The 20,592-nt window shown below is 36.6% G+C and overlaps 2 protein-coding genes and 1 pseudogene across 9 annotated transcripts in view; all 3 read right to left on the bottom strand.

The window, feature by feature from the left end:
* Positions 1–267: 267 nt before the first annotated feature.
* LOC147509196 (cysteine--tRNA ligase, chloroplastic/mitochondrial-like) lies at positions 268–5,994 on the bottom strand (annotated as a pseudogene). The gene is made up of 13 exons (XR_015218425.1): positions 5,843–5,994; positions 5,674–5,741; positions 5,404–5,561; positions 4,792–4,960; positions 3,995–4,276; positions 3,743–3,868; positions 2,219–2,299; positions 2,081–2,113; positions 1,760–1,813; positions 1,638–1,679; positions 1,230–1,308; positions 1,076–1,146; positions 268–811 (listed from the first exon to the last, which is right to left on the bottom strand). The product of XR_015218425.1 is annotated as a cysteine--tRNA ligase, chloroplastic/mitochondrial-like (transcript).
* A 388-nt stretch (positions 5,995–6,382) lies between these two features.
* Positions 6,383–10,186, bottom strand: LOC147509195 (uncharacterized). 7 transcript variants are annotated; one of them, XR_015218423.1, is made up of 4 exons: positions 9,064–10,186; positions 8,776–8,961; positions 7,805–7,908; positions 6,383–6,712 (listed from the first exon to the last, which is right to left on the bottom strand). XR_015218423.1 is itself a non-coding variant. In XM_086601495.1 (3 exons), exons 1-3 carry the CDS (start codon positions 9,157–9,159, stop codon positions 7,888–7,890), a joined length of 303 nt encoding a protein of 100 aa, XP_086457621.1. In that variant the 5' UTR covers positions 9,160–10,186; the 3' UTR covers positions 6,383–7,887. The 7 variants fall into 7 exon arrangements, 1 of the variants encoding a protein (XP_086457621.1); XR_015218418.1 differs by having other exon boundaries at positions 6,383–7,393; positions 9,064–10,183; XR_015218419.1 differs by having other exon boundaries at positions 6,383–7,297; positions 9,064–10,183.
* A 3,341-nt stretch (positions 10,187–13,527) lies between these two features.
* The window catches only part of LOC147509194 (vacuolar protein sorting-associated protein 54, chloroplastic-like), a 34,843-nt gene continuing 27,778 nt past the window's right edge, over positions 13,528–20,592 (bottom strand). Inside the window, 3 exon segments of the mRNA XM_086601494.1 lie at positions 13,528–14,137; positions 15,148–15,412; positions 15,545–15,625. Coding sequence (XP_086457620.1) covers positions 15,277–15,412; positions 15,545–15,625 — 217 coding nt within the window. The 3' untranslated portion in view covers positions 13,528–14,137; positions 15,148–15,276.

Here is a 20,592-nt window from a genome sequence, read left to right as displayed (position 1 = left end):
CAAGGCGTCCTTAAGATTGTCAGAGGCCAGGAAACCTTGGTAATTCCATTTGTTAAGCCATAATTAATCCCAAACTTTATCTGATCTTGGACTGTTGATTTTTCTATCATTATGGAAGTATTATCTTAACTTCTGAACTAGATTCTCAGATCAGATCTGGGCATTCATCCATTTTACTGGGACAGACCAACTTTAAAGTAGACAAACAAAGGAACGTGTTTATAAAAAATAACGAAAAATGAAAAAAACATCAAAAATAACAAAATATGAAAAAACGAAAATATGGATCAAAATGACCAAGTGCATTTATTTACAAAAAAGGAGATGGTTAAGAACCACTTAAACAAATGCATTTACAAAAGAGATGGTATGTAAGTACAAGTAAACATTTACCGGAAGAAAAAAAATGTGTCTCCGGGTCCAATTTGCTGGAATCCTGCTTTTTCCCCATGGAAGGTTTCTGTTGAGGTTTCAGCAATGGCCAACCATATGAAGTGCATTTTATCATAAAGCATTCCTTTTGCGTGCTTCATTGTTGGGGTCTCCACATAAATATGAATATACACTTAGTTTAAACCTGTAAGATCACTTCTGTCTCTGAGCTTTCTTCTATAGTCATGGTGTCTTGAGACTGGTTAGAGTGCTTGACAGCAATGTAAACGCCATAAAGGTATGTACATAACAACAAGTGAGACTAGATGAATTCACAAATTTTCAAAAGCTAGGGCTCCACAAAGGTTCTGCTGCTGATTTTGCCGCTTGAAATTGGAGTAGCATCTCTTATGATAGTACTCTGTACAAAGGCTACCATCTGCATATAGGATGATCCTTGTGGTAAGTCCATGAGATAAGTAGCAACAGAAAATAGCTATCTAACTTAATTTTAAGAAGACAAGTAGCCAACTAGGGAAGAAATCATCAACTAAACTACAACTGCCAATGCAAATCTGGTGAGCGGTAAAGATCCGGAAGTTGTATTAATGCTCTGAAGTCTGAATTGCAGTTGTAGGCCAAAATGTTAACCACTGTAGCAATCTACTGAATCAAACCTCTACACACTGTACCAAGTACTCACCATTGCAAATCCAGTGCACATTATACTGAATCCTGGGAAATGAAATGGTGCTCTTTCTGACAGGAATAACGCTGGAGAAGGGAGTGATTTGTTATTAGTTAAAAATCAGTTACCAAATCCGAAGAAAGAAGAAAGTATATAATATGGCACGTACCTGTTAGAGGAGTGAAAGTTAGGGGAGAGACAATGTTTGCAAAAGAACACATGCCAGAAATGCAGCCTTGACCCTTCCCCTGAGATTAGTTTCAATATTTTGTAAAGACTTAGCAGATGCAGCATCATTTTTATTTATTTAGTTATTTATTTCTAGTTCCAAGAATAATGCACAAGAAAGGATGCTAAGTAGCAAAAATGTCAAAAATACTGTAACAGGTGAAGCAACCACTACCACTCTATAGGTCCAAAACTAGCAGATTATCCAACGGCATGACCTTGTAAAACTAATCACAATTTTTTATTTCATATTCTAATATCAGACAGGAGAAAATTTTAGTAGCTACAGTACAACATAAATTAAAGTTATAGCGCCACCTATAAGCTAGTCCTCAACAGGAAAAATTACCTGCTCTTCAGGGTCAACTTGTTTTGATGCAATGCTCCTTATCTGCACAACACAAACCGATAAAGAAAGACAAATTTCTACTGAAATAAAATTTACGATGATATACGATGTAAATAACTTACACATGGTGGCGCAAAGACAGCCAAGACAGATATACTGCTAGCAAGATAGGGTACCTGCAAGTTCCAATATTAAAGAAATTAAGCTTTAGAAACAGGTTTCAACCTCAGCTACCAGATATAAGAAACAAAGAATTGGTTATAAATGAGAACTTAGATAAGATTTATTCTTATATAAGACATATTTAGTTGTATTATAAATAAGTAAATGATGAAAATATGTACATGACATGCAAAAAGGGTAAATTTACAACACTGTGCAAAGAAGCATAGTTGCTCAGAAATAATAAAGTAGCTTTACGATTGAGTTTCAAAGAGCAATACCCAAGGTGACCACGAAACACTATAGAGAAATATCTGCATCGTTAGAGAAAAATAATCAGCATCTCTAAACTCCAAACTTACATAGATATATATACACTCAATATGAAGGTGTATGCAAATGAGTGGGAAGAGTATTACATTTGCACAGCCTGCAAAAAGTCCTATCCTAAGCAATTTCACCTCATCTAAACCAGGTGCTAACAAAGGCATGAGCAACATCTGCAGAGTGAATCAAGTGTTAGCTTGTTAAACTGAAAACTAAGTTAGCGCAAGTATTACAAAGTTACAGATAACAAAATAAGAAAGTTTATCCATAACAAAATAACAAACTAAGTGGGACAATTGTTGGGCTTGTTGCACACTCTACACCCCAACTCACGAATACTATCCTACTTCTCCACACTATGGAGTGAATAAGCTTATCCATAACATGAAGCACTAGCAATAACTCCCACTTCACCAGCCTCTTGCCCATGAATAGAGCTAGTTTGTTGCTTTAAAGCTATCAGGTAGGTGATGGTATCAAAACTGAAGAAAACATAGAGGACACATAGAACATGTAAACCTCAAACCCAAGACACTTGTTGCCAAATCTCACTTTATCCGTGCTTAAGATAGCAATGGCACTTTTTTGGAGACAGAAAAGCTGATGTGTCACAATTTTTTTTGACAATGCGTTGATGATGCTCTAAGTAAGCTCTTAGTAAGTTGGACATGTCTTACCCAAGTCGAAAAATCCTTCCCGGGTTTCTACGGTTAGTTGGATAACATCACGACACAGTATATCCCAGTGCATCCATCATCCATCGAAGTGTCAAGCATCAGGGTTGTAGGTTTGTGAAACCAAGCTTTGATAAGAACCCAAATTGGGAATTAAACGCCAGTAATAAAGAAAATAAGAATAAATAAAAATAATAAATGCTTGTCATTGTAAAGAAACTCGGTTTAAATATAATATTTGTTTAAATATAATGTCTACACAAATTTCACGAGAACAGCTTCATGAAGATAGGTATCCAAGAATCCTATCAGCATTTATTTTATCAGAAGAGCAGGCCTTTTATAGACAAAAAAAAAATGAGGGGTAAAATACTATGCTTGTCAGAGGAAGCCATCATCCATTCTGCCCCACTAGCAAGAGGGATGTCCACAAAACAAGTTTTACAAAGACGAAATTATAACGAGGTACGAGTATCCCGACTAAACATCAATATAAATGATATCAAAAGTCGCATTCACAAAAAATAACAGATCTACACGTTTTAGTGAACGACCTCACAGAAAAGAACAAATACACTTTTTTATTGAATGAAGGCATACTCAACCTTGTGCATTTAAATCACACTCTCAGAGACTGAAGTCTACAATAGAAAATATATTGACCAGAGTCACTTGCCTATACTTGTAAGTTGGAAAAAACTTAAGATGTGCAGATCAGTTCATTGCGTGGTTGGTAAGCTCTACAGTTATCTTTTACAGTGTCAGGGATGAAACTTCCATTGGATTTAACCAGCTAGATGCGGATAATTTTAGGGTTAATAGAATGTCAGGTCTACTTCTTTCAATGTGTTCCAACTTCCAACTGCCTCGGCTTGGGAGAAAAGATGTATGAGTTGTATGTCTTAACAATGCACCTCACGGAATTGAAAGAAATAATGGTACCTGATATATGTAAAAAACACGGTCAGATGCACTTCCAAGCTGCGCATTTGAGTAGTTAATAGGAGATCGATAGTGTGTTCCCATCAGAAATAGCCTCACAGCAAGTGGATGGCAAAGGTCTATAACCTGCAGAATTGCAGGGAACCATCCATCAAGATATCGTACATTCATTGTAAAATGCTCAAACATGAAAGCAAACATAAGTTGCACAGAATGATTGTTATCCTAAGCAGAGTACTTGATTACAATTACCTGCCGGATTGTGAAGAAATTACCCAGTGACTTCGACATCTTCTCATTATCAATATTGACAAATCCGTTGTGTATCCAGTAGCTTATGTTACTCTTGTTACAAGCAGCACAGCTCTGAGCAATTTCATTTTCATGATGAGGAAACACAAGGTCCACCCCTCCACCATGTATATCAAAAGAGTAACCCAAGTAAGCTGCACTCATTGCACTGCACTCAATATGCCATCCTGGTCTTCCAGGTCCCCAAGGACTTTCCCAAAAAGATTCTCCTTCCTTCGTAGACTGCAGATGGTAAATGGAATTTGTCAGATAAAATTAGGAATTTGGGAAATTAAAATCTATACAGTTTCACTAACGGAACCGCTTTGTGTCCTGATATATTGCTATCTATCTGGCTTGTGCAATATGTCTGGCATTTATGTAGATATTGCATTTGTAGGCCGAAATACTTTACCATCATAGCATAAGAGAACCTTTGACTAATTTTAAAACCTTCTAACTTCCAAGTTAAGATCTGCAACTCTGTTTCAGTCCAAAAAAGGAAATCATCCTCACAAATGAAACCTACTTGAAAGTTCTGAGTAACAGAAATTTCATGGTGAAATAATGGACCAAATATTTCAATGTGCAAACCAATACTGAGTTTTGACAAGGCAAGAAGTTTCAGGTAGGCTGGCAGGTTAAGCCTGGAAATGATCTCTTTTTCACATATATCATCCATACTTCAGGCAAAACGTTTGCATCAAACTTTCAATGCAAAACCTAATACATACAAAAGTTTTTGCTGATCAACTCACTTTCCATAATGCAAAGTCAGTAGGATTTCGCTTCCTCGAATCAACAGTCACCCTTTCACCTGCTCTATTATCTTCCAACTTCCGTCCAGATAGTTGTCCATATTCAGGAAATTTGTCTACAGAAAAATAAACATCGCCATCAACTCTAGGCACAACCATTATCAAGAATCTGTCAAGAAAGCAAGCCAACAAAGTTAAAGTTCTATGTAAAATTGACTAGTCATGTTTCTGTTTAAGTTTGCAAAGGAAAATGAGAAGGATAATTGTTTACAAGAAAAGAAACGAAAAAGCAGCTTCTAACGCCACAGATATACTTAGTTGACATTGACAAGATATATAGAGCAAGGCCAGGTTCAGTAACAAGGTTTCTGCTATTACTTTAATGAAATTCATGAGAAGTGTCTAGTGGTCTATAAAAAAAAATCACCTGCAGGTCAAATAACTTAGCCGGTGGATAACAGCAACATGGAGAACAGTAGCGACAACTTTCTATATCATAAAAACTAGAATAACAACAGGTCTTCTAACTACAGTTACTTCTGTAAAACTACGAAACTGAAGAAGCATGCTTGGCAGTTTTACAAACAAGTATATAAAGATCAAGGTGAGCACCTGTTTGATCATATCAATGATTTAGGGCATATGATCAGATACACGCGGTTCAACCGAAAGAGAAATGCAGTGAAGATATGACATGCCACAAAGGAATTCGTCAAAGTAGCGTCTGCTTAAACTCAAAGGGTCCTCTCCCAACTCATTTGCTCTAGCAAATTATCTACACGTATGGAAAAGTGCAGAAGTAAGTCTAATGACATGTCCAACACAAAAAGTATGGCAACTAACATTTTTTTAAAAAATGAATCGCAGATAGAAGTATAATACTGACCTTGTCATCGACATCGGTGACATTGCGTACATAACAAACTTCATATTCCAAATGCTTCAAGTATCTGCCTAGTTTTCAAACAAGGTCCAAAAAACATGTCCACTTAGTTAGTGGGAAGTGAAAGCACTTTGCAATAAACAACTACAAGAATTGGAGTATACATACCTGAAGAGGACATCAAAGGAAACATAGACACGAGCATGACCAATGTGACTGAGGTCATAAACTGTGGTGCCACAAACGTACATGCCAAGTTTACCAATGTTTTTGGGAGTGAACATTTGCTTCTGTCTGCCCAATGTGTTGTATAACCACAGCTATTTCTTCTGATGCTGCTGCTCCGAAGGTGATTCGGGAGATTGGGAGGTGAAGCAGCATATTTTGTTTTTGAAGAAAAATCTCTTGGAACAAAAAATTGGTAGCGAAAATGGTCGAATGGAGGAATTTAGGAGTATATTTGCCATTACTGGATTCGGAAATAATGTACACTCAGACTTCTTTAGAAAACAACGTAACGAGAAAAATAAATAAACACACCTCTTTTCTTAGTTGAGGTTACAGCCATTTAGTGGATAACACTTATCAGACATAGATTGCTTATGGTACAAACTACTGAGGCTTTCAGAAAGAACAGTAAAGAACAGTAATAGGCAGTGCAATGAACATGTAGCTACAACTTAGAAAGAAGTTAATGAATTCAAGAAATAACTTCACAACAGGAGTATATTAGAATCAAACAATAACAATGGATTCCAACTGCATCCATGTTTATTTAAGTAATCACTAATTCTTAGCGAAAAACTCAGAATCTATTCAGGTGTACAATAATGTCAACCTTCAAGTATGACACGAGTGGTGGTTCAGATCATGCTAGCACAATTTCGGGTTGCTTGGGACTTGCTTTTAAGTTTTTAATACTTCAGCTAAGTCCAAACTTCCAATAATAGTTGCCTCGCCAGCTACAACCAATATCAAGACGCAATGAGCTTGAACATAATGCAAGTAGACCACGAGATACCATTTAATGGACCACACCTGCTAAAAAGCAAGCAACACAATCATAGGCATGAAAAATCACAAACCTGAACGTGATTATTCTGTGCAATCAATCCAACTCAGTTCAGACAACCTAGGTGCAAAACACTACCTCCAATAGAACCCTTTCACTTTCATTTATGTAAGGGTTTATTGCAATGCTCTCTGTTTTTTCCAAAGTTCCAATACAAGAGAGTGAAGTACTGGCCTAAAAGGTTGTACCACCTATACAGAGGAAGATCAGCAGAAGGAGAACTTTGAGGAAGGCAGAAACATATGGCACTTCTACGAAAAAGTTCAGACAAATTGCCAGTCAAGACCTATTTCTCGTTAAACAAATAAAAAAAAGTGGCAATTAAGTACATTTAACCTTATCATCAACAGAAAAGAGGAACCCCCTTGAATGTGTAGGAATCCGGATGCTAAGAATAGTTCCCTTTGTTCGGACTTTGATAGGCTTTATTGTATACTTATATTGTGTGCCCTTAGGGAATGTAATCGGGCAGCTGATTACTTGTCCAAAAGTTGTGTCCAAAATTATCATGTTTGGATTTTTCCATCCTCCATGAGACTGTAAGCTTGATGCTATAGTAAAGGAGGATAAGATGATCAAATGTACTTGAACATTTTTTTAGTAATGAAAGGTTGAGGCATCCTTATCCCCTAGTCTGCTACCATCTTCTTCAGGAAAATATAAAAATAAATAATTATCATGCAACTATTCATAGATGAAGCGGAAAATAAACAGATGCATTTTTGACAAAATTTTTAAAAATCACTCAAGTACTACAACTATAAATGGAATACGTAGCATCAAATATGATAACGCAAGCTCTGTATCACACCAAAACCAATATTACTAGCAAATCCAGTAAAACAAGTAACGAAATTCAAGCCAAACCAATTACATATCAATTTTGATGTTCTTCCAGGTAGGAAGCATCAGGGTGGTATTTAAATTAAATTCTTTAACATGAAGTTGTAAAACAAAGGAAGGAAATAAGGTACGTATACAAAACCATAAAAGAGAAAACAAAGTCCAAGATCTCATGTTATTTTTTCCTTTCCTCATAAACAAAATGTGAATTATACCTCTTGCACCCAAATTAGGAAAGATCATGAAACATCTGTAATACAACTATGCAAGCCAATTCTGCTAAGCTCTTCAACACCCATCATTTTTGTTTTTCTGCTGCCTGTTAAACCAATGTGATAAGACCAATAAGAGAATGAGCATTTCCAATAAAAATAAGAGATTGGGCAATAATGACAAACATAGATTGTGTAATACAGAAAGAAAAAGAAAACCATTCTCTTTGTTGTAATGTTCAAGAAGCAAGTAGCATGTGAATTAAGACTTGGATGTTACCTGGGAAATTCACTTTCCGAAAGTTATACAATGAACAAAACCCAATATAAACCTTCACCCCTCATATACATGAATTACGAATGTCATATTTAATATCGAGTATCATAGGCAAGAAATAACATACAAAAACATTGCTACACAAATCATCTCTCGGAACTCCCACTTCCTGCCATCCCTAAATCTTATCTATATTTCTACTTTCTAGATGTTGGACACACTTTGATGCACTTCATCGCCACTTCTTCAAAGACTAACCAATAACCATGTCATCTTTAGAATTGTATCGAACATATTATTAGCAGGAGTGCTTGACGAAGTCATGAGTATCGCATTCAACTAAGACAATTTTACGTCGTTTTTGAATGTTGTATGATAACATCATTCATCAAAATGTGAAAACTTTTCTGTAACTAATTTGTAAAAGATGGATATGCCAGAGTAGCAGGGAAAAAATCATTCTCTGTAATGACCATTAGTTCCTAGTAGTATATGATACTGCAACCACACAGTTCATAAAATTGCTCAATAACAACTTTGTATTTCAAGAGGAAACCTATTATTTTGTCATTTTCTATTTTACTAAAGTAACACTTACATTTCCTATATCACATAACAAGGCACTACAAATGTAAGGATATTGAGATTCCAAAGAGCATTGTAATGTTACAATCATTCCTAAGTATCATATTCATACCTTCATAAGTTTATCCATAATTGGATATGATGCACCAACAAGATTGTTTACCACCGGAATATAAGGTTCGTGTTCCACATGCCTTGGAGGGAAAAAAGATGAACCCTCAACCGCTGCAGCTTTATTAAGAGGCATAACAAGCAAAGGATTCTTAAGATCCCCACATACACTCCCCATAGCAGATACCTAACATCAACATAAGAAGCATCATTTAAGACTGTGACTAATAGTACATAAACTATATTAAAAATAAAAAATATCAAGGCTGAGATAAAAAAAACCTTACACCTTATTTGCCATAACAACAAGCGCAGACCATATGCTCCTTTTCTCTAAACCTCCTCGCAATTCTGTCTTCCTCTTGTCTAGCATCTTGAAGATCATTCATCATGGTCCGCCTTTTCACACCATATGCCGGTTGTCCTTTTCCGCGTAGAAGATGATCGTATAGCATCTTTGAGATTCTTGTCTGGATGTATTTTTAGGGATTTCTTCTGTTTTAATTTCGTCTTCATAGTGATGCACTTTACGAAAAATGTCCACACTAGGGAGTGAATAACCTTACTTCACCAGCCTGAATAGTTAGTGATGGTATCAAAACTGAAGAAAACATAGAACGTGTAAACCTCAAACCTAAGACACTTGTTGCCAAATCTCACTTTATCCCTACTTAAGATAGCAATCACACTTTTTTGGGGACAAAAAAACTGATGTGTCACAATTTTTTTTGACAGTGCGTTGATGATGTTCTAAGTAAGCTCTTAGTAAGTTGGACATGTCTTACCCAAGTCCAAAAACCCTTCCCGGGTTTCTACGGTTAGTTGGATAACATCACGACACAGTATATCCCAGTGCATCCATCATCCATCCAAGTGTCAAGCATCAGAGTTATAGGTTTGTGAAACCAAGCTTTGACAAGAACCCAAATTGGGAATTAAACGCCAGTAATAAAGAAAATAATAAATAATAATATAATATTGTCAAAAGACTTTAGATATCATTGAGATTGTGAAGAAACATGACTGCACATTAGAGTGAGCGAAACTTGAGTGGAAAAATCATATTATCTATATAAAATGTGTAACTGATAGTGATGACAATTAGCTGTTAAAAGAGGAAACAAAAGATGGAGTGAAGGAGGATAAGATGGTGCTCGTGTGCATTAGATTTTGAAAATAATCAACCATTTTTTATCTATTGGTATTGGAAGTTTGAAGCTTAACTCTATTCACCGTATGTACAATTATCATAGTTCCTAAGCAACACAAATACTTTCTTCATAATTCGGTATGCCCTGACAATCGTTACATCAGTTTAGATGTGAGAGGTCTAACTTGTGCTCAGAATCTGACAATTGTTACGTCAGGTTTAGATGTGTGACACTAACTCGTGCTCAGTTGAAAAATGTTTGGAATAATAGAGTGTAAACTCTATGTTTGTAAATAAGTAGTCAACTAGTCAAAGGTTGTTAGGATTAAGTTAGGAATCAGTTATACAGCTATACACGTGTCATGTTTTGATATATAATATTAAACTATAAATATCTGTAATCTAAATGATTAGAGTAATGAAAATATTTTCTGAATTGATCATTCCTCATTTCTCTATTGTGGTCATGTTTCACAATCTACTGTCCCTTTGCAACTTATTCATATTGATCTATGGGGCCCAACTCCTTGCTATTCTATTTCTGGATTCATATACTATTGCGAGCTTAGTTGATGATTATATAAAATACACTTGGATATATCCTCTCACAACTAAATCTCAATTTTACATTGTTTTTCTTCAGTTCACTTCTTTAGTTGAAAATTTATTGAGTATATACAACCATCAAAATGGTACGACCTGATGCAAGGGGTGAATTTAAAAGTTATCTCTTTGAAAATTTTCTGAAATCCAAAGGAATTTATCATCAATTTTCCTGTCCCCATACCCCCGAACAAAACTCAATTGTGGATAGGAAACATCGCATATACTTGATATGAGTAGAACATTATTTGCTCAAAGTAATGTCCCTTTTGTTTATTAGGTTGAAGTCTTTTATACTTCTGTGTTTCTTATAAATCTGTTGCCTTCAAAAATTCTCTCAAACATCTCACCTTTTGAAAAACTATTTCATCAAGCTCCAGATTATAGCTTTCTAAAATCATATGGTTGTTCCTGCTATCCTTGGATCAGACCATATAATTCAAATAAATTTCAGAATAGAGGAATTCACTGCATTTTCATTGGTTATAGTCAGAACCATAAAGGCTATAGATGTCTTGACATGAAAACAGATAGAATCTACATTTCAAGGTATGTAGTCTTCAATGAATATGAGTTTCCATGCATAAATTCATCTGTTTCTCCTACTTTTAATTCATATTCAGCTCCTACTTCAGTTCCAATTTTCACAAAATCATGTTCTCAAGGTACTGAACCTGTTCATCAATCTTCAACTTCCATTCCTCCTGCATCTCCAGCTCATATCAGTCCTATTCATATTGCATCTCCAGCTCCTATCAGTCCTATTCATACTGCCTCTTCTAATTCAAATAATATAGAAATGTCTGAAAATTCTTTCAATGGTCATCATTCTAGCTCCTCCTCAAATTCAAGACAAATTACTCATACATCTTCCTCCTACTCACAGTCCAATACTCAAACCAATGCTCATCAAATGCAAACTAGAGCTAAAAACAACATCTCTAAACCAACTACAAAATACCTAGTTGAAAACTATGTTCTCAATACCTCTTTTACATCAATCCCAGTTCCTACTTGTTATACTCAAGCTATTAAAGATCCAAAGTGGAGACAGGCCATGGCAGAAGAGATTACTGCCTTGCAGAAGAATAACACTTGGGTTTTGGTTCCCTATGATCCTTCTTTCAATCCAGTTGGTGCAAAGTGGGTGTTTAGAGTAAAGTATAAGAAAGATAGCTCACTTAACAAGCTTAAAGCTAGGTTGGTTGCTAAAGGCTATCATCAACAAATTAGTATTGATTGTTATGAAACTTTTAGTCCTGTAGCCAAACCAACCACTATAAGGTTGATTCTCTCCATTGCGCTTAACAGTGATTGGTGCATTAAACAATTTGATGTTAGCAATGCCTTTTTGCATGGTACTCTACAAGAGCAAGTATATATGTGCCAGCCACCAGGGTTCACTGATCCTCAGAAGCCATCTTATGTTTGTCAGTTGAAGAAATCTTTATATGGTTTAAAGCAAGCTCCCCTTGCTCCCCGTGCCTAGTACCAAGAGTTATTTGGTGTCTTACTACAACTTGATTTTATTACTTCTCAAGCTGATATCTCCTTGTTTATCAGAAAAGATCCTAAGAGTATTACCTACATCCTCATTTATGTTGATGACATTCTGATAACTGGGAATTCTACTTCAATGATTTCTTATATCATTCAACAGTTTAATCTCAAGTTCCCAATGAAAGATTTAGGGGAAATTCACTACTTTCTGGGTTTGGAATTCAAAAGGACTTCTGACACTTTGTATATGACACAAACAAAGTATGTTTTAGATCTCTTAAAGAAGGCCAACATGGAAGGAGCAAAACCTTGCTCAACACCAGTCTCATCAGGCCAAAAGCTTAACAATTTGGATGGTGATCCACTACAAGCGCAAGATGTAACTGAATATAGATCTTTGGTGGGTGCTCTGCAATATCTCTGTTGGACCAGACCTGACATTTCCTTCTCTGTCAATCAAGTTTGTCAGTTCACGCATAGCCCAAGGACTTCTCACCTTGTTGCAGTTAGAAAGAATTATCAGATATCTTAAAGGATCCATGGAATATGGTGTTTAAGTTTACAAAAGGTCCTCTTACAATAAATGCTTTCTGTGATGCAGACTGGGCTGGATGCCCAGTTGATAGGAGATCAACAAATGGGTTTATAATCTTTCTAGGTTCAAATCCTATATCATGGAGTGCTAAGAAGCAACCCTCTTGTCATGCAGTCTCCAATCTTAGAGCTTTAGCAACTACTGCAGCAGACTTACATTTCATATGTCAGATTTTGCAAGATTTACAACTTCACTTAAGCAGTTCACCTACTCTCTGGTGTGACAACATTGGAGCATTAGCTTTGGCTTCAAATCCCGTTTTCCATGCTCGTACCAAACATATTGAAGTAAACTACCGCTACACAAGAGAATTGGTTACGAGTGGAGCACTTCAGTTGAAATACATCTGCACACAAGACCAAATTGCTGACATTTTTACCAAGGGTCTTTCCAGTCCAAGATTTCACTTACTGAAGACCAAGCTTTCCATTGATACTCAATCTCAAGCTTGAGGGGATGTAATAGAGTGTAAACTCTGTGTTTGTAAATAAATAGTCAACTAGTCAAAAGTTGTTAAGATTAATTTAGGAATCAGTTATACAGGTGTTATGTTTTGATATGTAATATTGAACTATAAATATCTCTAATCTCAATGATTAGAGTAATGAAAACATTTTCTGAATTGATCATTCATCATTTCTCTATTTTGGAAGCCAGAATCTTGGGACTCATCTGGACTGGATCGAAGATATGCCTTTGTGTTGTTGCCTGCTAGTATACTCTTTTCTCATACTCATCTTTTAAAATGGGTGAGCCCACGGGAAATTTGGAACTGAAATTAGTTTGCCTACAAATTTGAGACTACTGAGGCTCATATATAGACATATAGTTGTCTATGGCAATTAAGAAGCCACCACTCTCACCTTGTGCAGCTCCAAAATGGACTACCAAACCAATCACTCCAATGAGGAAAATCTTCATATACAAAATTAAGTACTTGAACAATTTTCATTGCTTTCGAAGTTACAACGTTCAGAATTTTACCACAACCAACTGCGAGTAAAGTCAAAACAGGAACAATAGAGCTACAGTAAACCTTTTGTCAGAACTTGGGACTTAACAAACCACAATTTGATCCAACTTAAACTAATATTTAGGACACTCATAAATTGTTATCTGGTGCTGAATTCACTCTTTCACCCCTCCAATTTTGCATGAGTACAGCAGGAACAGAAGATTTTGGGCACGGTTGAGATAGAGTTCACATTTTCATTTCCACTCAAAAGAACTTGTATTTTTGAATCCCTCACTAATACAAAAACGTCGAGTGATAATGAAGTACTTCATCCGGATTACCTATAACTCTTTCTTGGGGGATCCAAGCCTGAGATTTTCTTCATAAAAAAACAGAAGATCGTGACTATAGTACAATTTGTTCTTTAAGAATGACAAATACAGTATGTTAACATGACAACCGAGTCACCGAAACTCAATGCGAAGACTTCTATCATGAAATTCTGAAATCATAACAGGGCTGACGGTTCTCTCTCCATCTAACAACGGACCAAACAAAACCTGAAATTTTACAGACTTCAGTTTAACAGTATAAACACAAAAATACATTAATACACAGAGAACAAACAACCATAAATAGATATTATTTTAGCATACATTCTGTGTCCATTGCACAAAAGTGCATAAACAACAAACTAAAAAGGTGAACTGATATACATCATGGTTTATACAGGACAGATGTTAAACTGATCAAATCAGAAGGGGTCTTCAATGAAACACATATTTGACACGTTTGTAATTTGCAACAAAATTACATTTGCACAAGATCTACAGCAGAAATAATGGTCTTTTAAAGATGCAGCAGAAATAATGGCTCAGCATTCATGTCAAATCAGTTCCATGAGTAAAAGTAAATTAAAACAGAACTGAGAAAAACACTTCCAAGCAAATTGAATGGACTTGCACACGAGCATGTTGATGTAGGATAAGCTACCTAAGCTATAGTTTATTTCTTGATCAAAATGCTATAGTTGCATGGCTGAGAACGACTACATGTCATGCTTCTTTCTTTAACACCTAGTTGCTTGGGTGGTAAGCAACAGCCTTGACCGGAAGGTTTATTCTTTTAAAAGAAAATTCAGTCACTCATGCTATCTTTGCACAAAAGGACAAATATATACACGTACAAGTGGGTGTGAGAAAAAGAATCATAATTTGTTCATCTGATTACAGCAAAAGCTCAGAAAGGAAGTACGGTCTAATTCAAGTTGTCATTTGACAGTACAAGTTGTCATAAATATATACACATATATGTGGGTGCAAGAAAAAGAATCATAATTTGTTCATCTGATTACAACAAAAGCTCAAAAAGCAAGTATGGTCTAATTCATGCTGTCACTTGTCAACATTTTGACAGTACGAGCTGTAATAATGCTACCAAGTCTCAGATGGAAGTTACGTAAACCATTGAGAAAGCCTCAGAAACGAAACCATAGCCAAACTTGCATGCTTTTATAGTAGTACTCAAGGGTTACTGTAAAGACCAGAAAAGTTAATTGCAATATCGTTACCTCAACTAATTATACAATGTAAACAAGCAGGAGTGAGCCGTTTCCTTGGATGCCCCATATAATATCGCCTTCAAATTAGGTTAGTCTTGATACAGCAGAATTATAGATGATCCTTTACATGCATATTTATCAACCAGCTTCAGTTCCAAATCTTTGTAATAAGAATTCATCAAGCTTGCCAGAGTTTGCTAAACCGTCTTTACTGAAACTATCAGAAGGCAATGACCGAATACACCCAAGAATATGCTGGGTGTCCCGATACAGTCTGGTCATAGCGACAATAGAATTCAGTTTACATCTATCTTAAGCATATAAAAAGAGCATTAAACATAAATCCAGGGATTCTGCATATGAAAGGGAAAAAATATCCAACCCACAAAATTAGAGAGTAAAGTACCTATTATTTGCTTGCGGAGTGTGAAGCTCCAATTTTGAGAATGCTTCTGAAATTTGGGAATGGAAGATTTCCACCACCTGCCTGCAAGTACCATAAATATTTTGGAAAACTATTACAGCAAGAAATGCAGTTTTTATGACAAAGAAACGATTAGAAGTAGAAAAGCTTTTATCCAGGAACCAAATGTACAGTAAAACCTACAAACCAACAGAAGGACAGAATATAAGATGCTACTTGTGAAAGGCAATATTCAGATTGTTTGCTTACACATTTCTTTAACTCTAATAATAATCAGAAAATGACCAAAAAGATTTATTGGCAGATGACAAATACAAAACTGATACTTGTTTCAGCCCCAAAGAATATATAGGGAGTCCAGAAATTCTACCAGTTTTTTTTTTTTTTTTTTTTTTTTTTTTTTTTTTTTTTTTGAAGAGGTAAATGATCAATATATAAAAGATAATTACAATATAGGATGAGATATCCTACTAAGAACCGTAAAATAAAAGACAACATCAAGGAAACGCAGAAATACAACAGTGATTAGACATCTCGGATGATATCCTCCCAAGAAAAAGCAAATGACCCGAATGGTATCTCCTTGAACTCCTTCCGCCTTATACCAAAGGAAAAGCAATCCTTTGATGTGAAGAATCAAATGTGCAACGTCAAGGCTTCTATCCTCGAAATGTCTCCGGTTTCTTTCCAACCATATACCCCATAGTATCGCAAAGGAAATGCTACTCCACAACTTTCTCTTAGTACGGGTGGGGGACCATAGATTAGACCACATCATCAAAAGACCACAAACAGATCGAGGACACACCCAAGAGATTGAACCAGATTGAATAAAATAGTTCCAAATGGCATAAGAAAAAGGGCAAAGGATAAGAGTATGAGCAACGGATTCTCCTGAATCATAGCAAAAAGGGCAGAAATTAACAATAATAATTTTCCTTTTCCGAAGATTGTCAATGGTTAAAATTCTACCCAAAACCGAACACCAAGTGAAGAAAGAAACCCTAGACGGAATTTTAGCCCTCCAAATGAAACTCCAAGGATAAACAAGGTATGATAGGATATGAGGTTGGTTAGGTGAGGTAGCAAGGAGGGCTGAATACCAAGATCTAACAGTAAATATACTTTTGGCATCATGGGCCCAAACCGGTTGATAATCTTTGAGAGTGATATTAGGTGGGGACCCTAATCTCGCCATCAAGGTAGCCAAATCATCAATCTCTCAGTCATTGAACATATGTCTGAGATCAATGTTCCATGAGGCAGTACCATCTATCATAACAATAAAATCCCTAACCGGCTGATTCTTCCTGTCTGACATGGCATAGAAGTTCCCAAAATCCCTACTCAAGGCTCTATCCCCATTCCAAACATCCTCCCAAAATCTGCCTCTATCCCCTTTGTTGACTTTATAGGAAATATTCTTCCTATAGTCCTCCACTTCTTTCAAAATCCCTTTCCACACTCCATACCCATAGGGGATCGTCACATCACGACTCTCCCACCCAAAAGGACTCAACCCATACTTGGAGACAATAATTCTCCTCCACAGTCTCTCTCTCAATACCGAACCTCCACAACCACTTACTCAAAAGGGCACGATTCATAAACTGGGTTTTCTTTATACCAATGCCACCTTGATCCTTAGAAGTACACACCCTATTCCAACTAACGAGATGGTAGTGATGTGCCTCCTCGGAATCTCCCCATAAAAAATCTCTCGAAATCTTATCCAACCACTTAGTAACACTCACTGGTGCTCGAAAGAGCGACATGAAATAAACGGGTAGACTAGACAAAGAACTCTTAATGAGGACCACTCTACCTCCTTTTGAGAGGTAACAACCTCTCCAAGAAGCCAACTTGCGCTCATATCTCTCTATCACCGGGTCCCAAATAGAAACACACCTATTCGCAGCGCCCAAAAGAAGACCTAAGTAAGACGCCGGAAGAACACTAGGAGAGCTCCCCAAGACACTAGCAAGCTTAACTGCACTATTACTCCCTCCTACACAATACACCGTGCTCTTAGCAATGTTGATCCTCAAGCCTTATACCGCCTCAAAACAAGCAAGAAGACCTCTAAGGTATCTAACTTGATTCCCCTCATTGCCCAAAAAGATGATTGTGTCATCTGAAAATTGTAAATGGGTGATCCTAATATTGTGTCTCCCCACGGAAAACCCCGACAAAACATCCCACTCATTGGCTCTTCGAATAATCCGACTCAAAGCTTCCACCACAATGAGAAAAAGGAAGAGAGATAAAGGATCACCCTACCTTAAACCCCTAGAACTCTTAAACCACCCTACGGGAGACCCGTTCACTAAGACAGAAAAAGATACAGACGAAACGCACTTATGAACCCAACTTCTCCAAACCTCTCCAAAACCCATCCGCCTCAACATATAATCTAAAAAATACCAACTCACATTATCATAGGTTTTGGAGATGTCCACCTTACATACAATCTCAGGCGTCCCATAACGAATCCCATCATCAATGGCTTCATTAGCAATCAGAACACCATCAAGGATTTGTCTATCAAAAATAAGTGCTCCTTGTTCCTGCGAGATAACCGAATCAAGAACCTTTTTTAACCTCAAAGAAAGAGCTTTGGAGATAATTTTATAAGCAGTTCCCACAAGACTAATAGGCCTGAAATCCCCCATTTCCACTACTCCATGCACCTTAGGAATAAGAGTGAGAAAAGTATGGTTCAAACTATGCTCCAAAAAATAGTTCATTTGGAAATCTCTCACCATCTCCAAAAAATCTCTTTTAATAGTAGTCCAAAACTTTTTAAAAAATTCAACAGGAAACCCATCAGGCCCGAGAGCGGTCTCCATCCATCGAATTCAGAGCTCCAAAAATCTCCTCCTCTTGAAGCGGTTGCTCCAAACACTCCTTATCTTCCACCAAAATTTGATTAACTTCGAGATTGTCAAGTTGAGGTCTATATCTCATAGGCTCTTTGTACAATTATGTATAAAAATGCACAGTCTCATTACGGATTACCTCTTCATCATCAACCATAGAGCCCCCTATGTTCAACTTGGAAATCGAATCAACTCTTCTCCTAGCATTTGCAAGACTGGAAATACTTCGTATTCTGGTCTCCTTCTTGGATCTCCTTATCCCTTGATCTTTGCTTCCACACAATCTCTTCCATTAAGATCACTCTCTCTAACTCTCTTTTAACTCCCTCCCTCCTGCCTTTCAGCTTCTGCTAGATTCTCTCCTCCACGGTGTCCAAATCCTTAAGTTCTTGAATGGAGTTCTTTTTTCGTGTCTCCTCACTCCTAAAGATTTCCTTGCTCCACACTTTGATTTTAGATTTAACATACTTCAATTTTTTTGCGACAATGAAACTAGGCCGTCCTTCAAACACTCCTTCACCCCCACCAAGTTTTCACCAACTCTTCAAAAGACGGTTCAAGCAGCCACATTAACTCGAACCGAAAAGGAGAGGGTCTCTTAGAAGATTTTCTACACTCCAAAGTGATGGGCCAATGGTAAGAAGTAGGAGCAGAGTGTATGGTTTGGATCAAGTTCAGGGCCTTATCCTCCCATCCAGTATCAATGAGAAACCTGTCAAGACGAACAAATATAGGGTCCACCTTGTGGTCTTACCAAGTAAAATTACCCCCAACAAACGACAGATCCACCAAATCGTGCCGATTAACAAAGTCAGAAAATCTCCTCATACCCGAATTAATGGCACATCCACCACTCTTCTCCTCTGAAAACCTTATCATATTAAAATCCCCTGCAAGACACCACGAAGCCAACATAGAGTAAGCTCGAACGTTATCTAACTCTTCCCAGAGATCCTTGAGATCGCTCTTATTAGATGGATCATATACTCCTGAAAACATCCATTTATCAAGGCTTCCAATCTCATAATACAAAATGGTAGCAGAGTATGCCCCAATAAGGGAATCTTCTACAACAATCACATCTTTGTCCCAAATCACACATACCCCACCTCGGGTACCTAAAGCTGGAGTGGCAACCCACCCCAAATTATTCCTGCCCCAAATATCTTGAATCACATTATTATCTATCACTTCCAGTTTAGTCTCTTGTAGAGTAACAATCGAAGCCCCAGACTGACGTATAAAATCCTTGACAAGAGTTCTTTTATCCATATCACCTAATCCTCTAACATTCCAAGACAAGATCTTTGGCGTCATTAAGACAACTTATTACCCCTCACACTATTGCTCCCACTGGGTGGGTCCCCATAATTCACGGTAGACGATAACCTCATAACCTCCCCATAATTCTACCAGTTATGAGATACACTTACTTCTATATGCACCATTTTTTTTTAAATAAACAGGGAAAACACTAAGGGTAATTTACTAAACAGACCACACTAATGTCACATTGTGCTCAATTAGGCCACACTCGATAATTTATTTTTACCTTTTCAACGTGTTTTTGACATTCTTACCCTTCATTACAAAACAAAACAATCTTCTTTCTCCTTTTACACAATCTTCTCTCTACATTTACACAATATTATCTCTCCTCCTCCATTGATTTGAGGCATTGAATTAGACAAACCACACAAATGCATTGAGATCATCAAAAATAAGATGAACGGTGTCGAAATTAAGTTTAGGTTTACATTTGTTTTAGAAACCACAGATTGTCATTGAGATCCATACTAAGCAGACGGATGGTCCTGATTAAGTAGCTTTTGAGTTTTTAATTATTTTAATTTTCAAGTAATTTAAATGACCAAAAAAACAATTAAAATGAATAAAATATATATAAATAAAATAATTTAAGTGTTAAAAATAATAATAAAAAAATAAAAATATTATTATACACAACACAAGCAAATAATTAGTAAAAGATCATTTCTTAACATTCAACCTGGACTGACAGATTAAAACACAACAACTACCATCTTCTTCCTTCAAACATAACAACCAGCAAACCACACTCTAATTAATCTAAAAAAACACATAACAGTAAAAGATAAGCGCTTTACACTTCTTCAATCAATCTTCCTAATC

This window comes from Coptis chinensis, chromosome 3 (assembly GCF_015680905.1).
Source record: "Coptis chinensis isolate HL-2020 chromosome 3, ASM1568090v1, whole genome shotgun sequence".
Classification (NCBI taxonomy): domain Eukaryota; kingdom Viridiplantae; phylum Streptophyta; class Magnoliopsida; order Ranunculales; family Ranunculaceae; genus Coptis; species Coptis chinensis.
Note: the sequence above shows the minus strand (reverse complement) of the source record. Positions and strands in the feature narration are given on the sequence as shown.

Excerpts from the sequence above, each read along its gene's own strand:
- LOC147509195 (XM_086601495.1), bottom strand. The coding sequence starts at position 9,159 with ATGATCTTCAAGATGCTAGACAAGAGGAAGACAGAATTGCGAGGAGGT. Across the intron at positions 8,962-9,063 it reads TTGTTGTTATGGCAAATAAG|GTATCTGCTATGGGGAGTGT; the intron begins GTGTAAGGTTTT and ends TGTTGATGTTAG. Across the intron at positions 7,909-8,775 it reads TTATGGATAAACTTATGAAG|GCAGCAGAAAAACAAAAATG; the intron begins GTATGAATATGA and ends TTGGTTTAACAG.